General features: G+C 42.4%; 1 protein-coding gene across 1 annotated transcript; it reads right to left on the bottom strand.

Annotated features, from left to right (window-relative positions):
• Window positions 1–291: 291 nt before the first annotated feature.
• Window positions 292–2647, bottom strand: TAF7 (TATA-box binding protein associated factor 7). Its single transcript, XM_040239882.1, has one exon. It carries the CDS (start codon window positions 1853–1855, stop codon window positions 806–808), a length of 1050 nt encoding a protein of 349 aa, XP_040095816.1. The 5' UTR covers window positions 1856–2647; the 3' UTR covers window positions 292–805.
• Between the last annotated feature and the right edge of the window lie 2086 nt (window positions 2648–4733).

Genomic DNA, 4733 nt, shown 5'->3' with positions numbered 1-4733 from the left:
ATAAGCTCAGGATTGAAAACAGTGGAAGAATGGGAGATTAGGCTGGAAAAAACATTCAGATAGTTTAGGAAGGCTCTTTATTTCCTAACCTCCAAATGGAGCAGGTGGATTGGAAACATAATGTAAAGGCGATACTGCCCGATTTCTTTGCCCTTGCTGTGTTCTTTTCTTAAAATCGAACATAACTGCTTCTTTTCCTACAAACAGAATCCAATTGGTCAATCTATTAAACCCCACCAGGAAACCAGAAGAGGATAATATCCACTACCCCTAAAAGAGCAAGACACATTATAAAGTGAAACTTAACTTGCTTTTATTTATTGTTGAACGTTACGAAATGACTTGCAATGCAAAAATATGAAAAATTGCTTTGAATAGCTGGAAAATTAGCTATAGCATCAAAAAACATATGAAAACAAACTTTACTGCCTCCAGACTAGACTCTACTGATTTACCTCAGATGTCATCAGAGTAGCAATGGAAGCTTCTAAACGGAGAAACAGCCACAGTCCTGCAATGAAGCTGTGATTAATAACCAAGTTGAACTTTTCACTCCACTAATCCTACAACATCTCTACATTTATCTGTCTATACATTCCTACTTCCTACGGGATAAACACCTAGCAAAGTGGTTCCAAAAGACAAATGAGATAGAAATTCACATTTGGCTACAAGACAAATCCAATAGAAGACAGTGGAAGAAACTGCGAACTACTGCAAAGTTTTACAAGCAATGAAAACAAAAACAATTTTCTCTTTCAATGCTGACCTCTCACAGTAATGAAATGAAGTATGAAACCACTCCTCACTTCTCTAGGAGTGATTCTAGCTCTTCTTGCAAAGAGCTGAGCTGCTCCTTTTCCCGGTCTTCCTTTTGTTTCAGTTCATCCAGCACAGCCTGAAATCTGTTCTTGAGAGCCAGGTTTTCCACTTTCATGATGAGATCCTCCTGTCTCTTTGCTCTGTCCTGGGTCTCTTGGAGCTTGCCTTTCATGTTATCAATCTGTTTCTGAATTCCCATAACCAGCTGATTGGTTCCCTCGTTTTCTTGGTGCTGTTCATCTGATTCATTTAGTTTGTCCTGTAGCTGCCTTTCCAGATCTTCTTCAGTGTCTATGATGTTTATATCTTCTTCATCTTGATGCTGTGTCTCATCTTCATCTTCACTGCTGCTGCTGAGGTCATTGAATATCTCCCGAAGCTCATCATGTTCTAAGGAGTCATGGCCCTGCCTGTGGCCAGACATTCCTGGGGAAGAGATATCAAGGCCTTGATTTTCTGTTTCTTTTGTCTCATCTTCAGCAATTATTTCCCAGCGGGTACTGACAGCTTCAGCATCTGTGCTCAGCAACCGCTTTACTTCTTTTTCCACATCTGGAGACTCAATATACTTTTTCTTTGCTGTCTTACGGAATCTTCTCTTTCTCACATTTTTCAGAGGCAGAGTAATTCCATGGTTCCATACAAATTTTTTCTCTTTGTCCTTATCCTTCTTTTTGCTTGCTTTGGGATCAGCAGTAGCAACTGGTTCCTCCACAGGAGGATAGAGATCACCATCAACTGTAGAGACAAGCATCTGACAGACATCAGCTGTCTTGTAAAAGGTTTTTTTATCAATGGTTTTCAAACTCTCCATAACACACGGCAGGTCTACCAACTTTGCGGCCAAAGGGACTCGGTCCACTCTGACAATTCCATGACGCCCATCAGGGTGTAACTCAATTGATAGTCTGTCCTTCAAGTTGACATGGCCAGACTGTACCGCCCGCCTCACAGTAGAGGCATACTCCGGGGGTAGGCGTAAGATAAACTGGCTCTCTAGTTCATGAGGAGCATCATCTTTGCTCTTACTCATTTTTATTTCTTTGTAATTCACTTTTTCTCCAATAACTACTTGTTGCACTAAAAAGTTCCAGGTACTTCACCAGAAAGACCAGTTCTTTATAAACTTGAATTCTTAATTACAAAGAGTTATAGGTAGAACATCAGCTAAGCATCTGTTTTTAATTAAGCCCCAAGTCTTTTTTAAAACGCCGTAACTGAACACCAGTTGTTACTGATGCATTGTCTTATTCAGTTATGTCCATTTAAATCTATTAGCTGCAACGCCAAGTTTCAACCTCTAGATGCCGCCGCAGAACAATGCAGAGAAAGCAAATGGCAGCTCCTACGGATTTTCAGCACAGAAAGTAAGGCTCAGCAGATACGCCCAAACCACAAACTCTCCCGGAACAAAGATATTCAAAATGCGGGGCGTAGTGAGCTCTCTTCGCCTCGGGTACTTACAATCCAGTGACGATTATAAATCCAGATTCTCCGGACAGGAACGAGCGGAAAAAGCCACTCAGAACAAGGCCGGGAGCAGAGCGTCTCTTTCTTGATTCCTTTGTTCTTCCCGGCACTTGGCAAAGCGATCCGCTATTGATTATCGGTGAAATGACTCGGAACCGGCAAGGTGAAATCTCGCAGAGAACCGCAGCTCCGAGCGCCAGACTTTGCAACTCCACACTCGGCGTGCCTCCGTCCGGAGCTGCAGAGCTAGCGGAAAAGAAAGTGTTACGTCACCCCGCAGGACAGGAGAAGTCTGTGAGTGACAGCACGCCTTGGGCGGAAGTGCAGGACGTTTCAGCGCACGCAGGCGCAACGCGCGATTACGCCGTTCGGCGTGACTTGTTGTCTCGCGAGATTTTGGTTTTACGAGAAGGTGGGGATCGTGTTTCCGAAACAGCCACTGTCTTTAAAGTGTTTAAAACAGAAAGCGATTCTAAGAAAGATTGTCTCGCCTGCCTCTGCTAAGCCAGAGCTTTTACTAGCTCGCCGGGGGCCGGTTACTTCCTAGGCTTCCGTGTGATTACTGGAGATAGGGCGTCCGTGCGGAAATAGTGTTTCTGCAAACATCTCAGAGTCTCCCAGACTATATCCTTAAATCGAGCTGATAAAAGAATTCATAACTAACCATGCCTGTGGATTTTAAAGTACCCGAATCAGTGGCGTGAGGACGTGCTGCCCACTACGTAATTCTGTGTTTGTTGATAATTAAAGTGTCCTTAGGGGGCCTGTGACTCACGGTCTGTTTGTGTTTTGGAGACTTCCTGAGGCAACAAGGGTGATTTCTCTTTTAATGTGTTAGGTGTAGGTATAAGTGTAAACAGGGAACGTAGTGTTCTTCGGGAGGACCGTGTTCATTTAGGACCGTTGTCTGAAAGACGAATGGTCTGATTAACCTTTAACTGAAGTATTATCGCCTGCCACTAATTTGCCAGTAATTTTTTAGTTGGGAATTTAAAAAAAAATTCACCCCTACTGTTCAGCTAACTTTTCTACTTGCCTCTTTAGGTTGTCAGGTATTCTTAACATGGATTTATGGTATTTTGGACTAACAGTGTAAGAGTTTTCACTTCTGTTCATTTCCATTTATTAATAGGGTCAATTCGGTAGAGTTTCACGATCATTAAAATTCTGTTCTCTAAAATATCGACACCTGCATCTTAAGTTTAAGGGAACTCGTTTAAGATGTGATTAACATGTAGAAAATTCACTTTATTTCTTTTGTACTTATTGTCTCCCTCACCTAAGATTGGAAGGTCCATGATAATTAGAAGTCTAACCGTGTGCTCATCTGGTCCCATTGCCTCATATCAAAACGTGGGAGATAGCAAATATTTGGTAATTGAATGAAAAAATTGACCCATCCGAAGAACATAAATATAATCTAAATCCTCTAATAATTTGTGAGAGAAAATACATTCTATATTGCCTTAAAATGACAGAGAGTCATTTGATAGACATTTCCTCTCCAGTCAAGGGTCCTACAAATTGTTAGGAGGCCGGAGGTTTGCAAACAGCAGATTTGAATGTGTCCCTTTTGGTTTCAGCAGACTTATATTGCGTATCATGGGGTGGAATTTAAATGGCTTGACCCCAGTTTGGTTTTTCATGCTAAGTCTGAAGGGAGATTATGCACTTGCACATAACTGTGCTTTAGTTCTTTGTTCTGTAACGTGTTGGAGAATGTTCAGTTCAGTTCAGTGGCTCATTTATGTCCAACTCTTTGCGACCCCATTGAACCACAGCAGGCCAGGCCTCCCTGTCCATCACCAACTCCCGGAGTCCACCCAAAACCATGTCCGTTGAGTCGGGTGATGCCATCCAACCATCTTATCCTCTGTCGTCCCCTTCTCCTCCTGCCCTCAATCTTTCCCAGCATCAGAGTCTTTTCCAATGAGTCAGCTCTTTGCATCAGGTGACCAAACTAATGGAGTTTCAGCTTCAACATCAGTCCTTCCAATGAACACCCAGGACTAATTTCCTTTGGGATGGACTGGTTGGATCTCCTTGCAGTCCAAGGGACTCTCAAGAGTCTTCTCCAACACCACAGTTCAAAAGCATCAACTCTTCAGTGCTCAGCTTACTTTATAGTCCAACTCTCACATCCATAATTGACCGCTGGAAAAACCATAGGCTTGACTGGACAGACCTTTGTTGACAAAGTGATGTCTCTGCTTTTTAATATGCTATCTAGGTTGGTCATAATTTTCCTTCCAAGGAGTAAGCGTCTTTTAATTTCATGGCTGCAATCACCATCTGCAGTGATTTTAGAGCCCAGAAAAATAAAGTCTGACACTGTTTCCACTGTTTCCCCATCTATTTCCCATGAAGTGATGGGACCAGATGCCATGATCTTCATTTTCTGAATGTTGAGCTTTAAGCCAAATTTTTCACTCTCCTCTTTC

The sequence above is a fragment of the Oryx dammah genome, unplaced genomic scaffold (assembly GCF_014754425.2).
Source record: "Oryx dammah isolate SB20612 unplaced genomic scaffold, SCBI_Odam_1.1 HiC_scaffold_5, whole genome shotgun sequence".
NCBI lineage: Eukaryota > Metazoa > Chordata > Mammalia > Artiodactyla > Bovidae > Oryx > Oryx dammah.
Note: the sequence above shows the minus strand (reverse complement) of the source record. Positions and strands in the feature narration are given on the sequence as shown.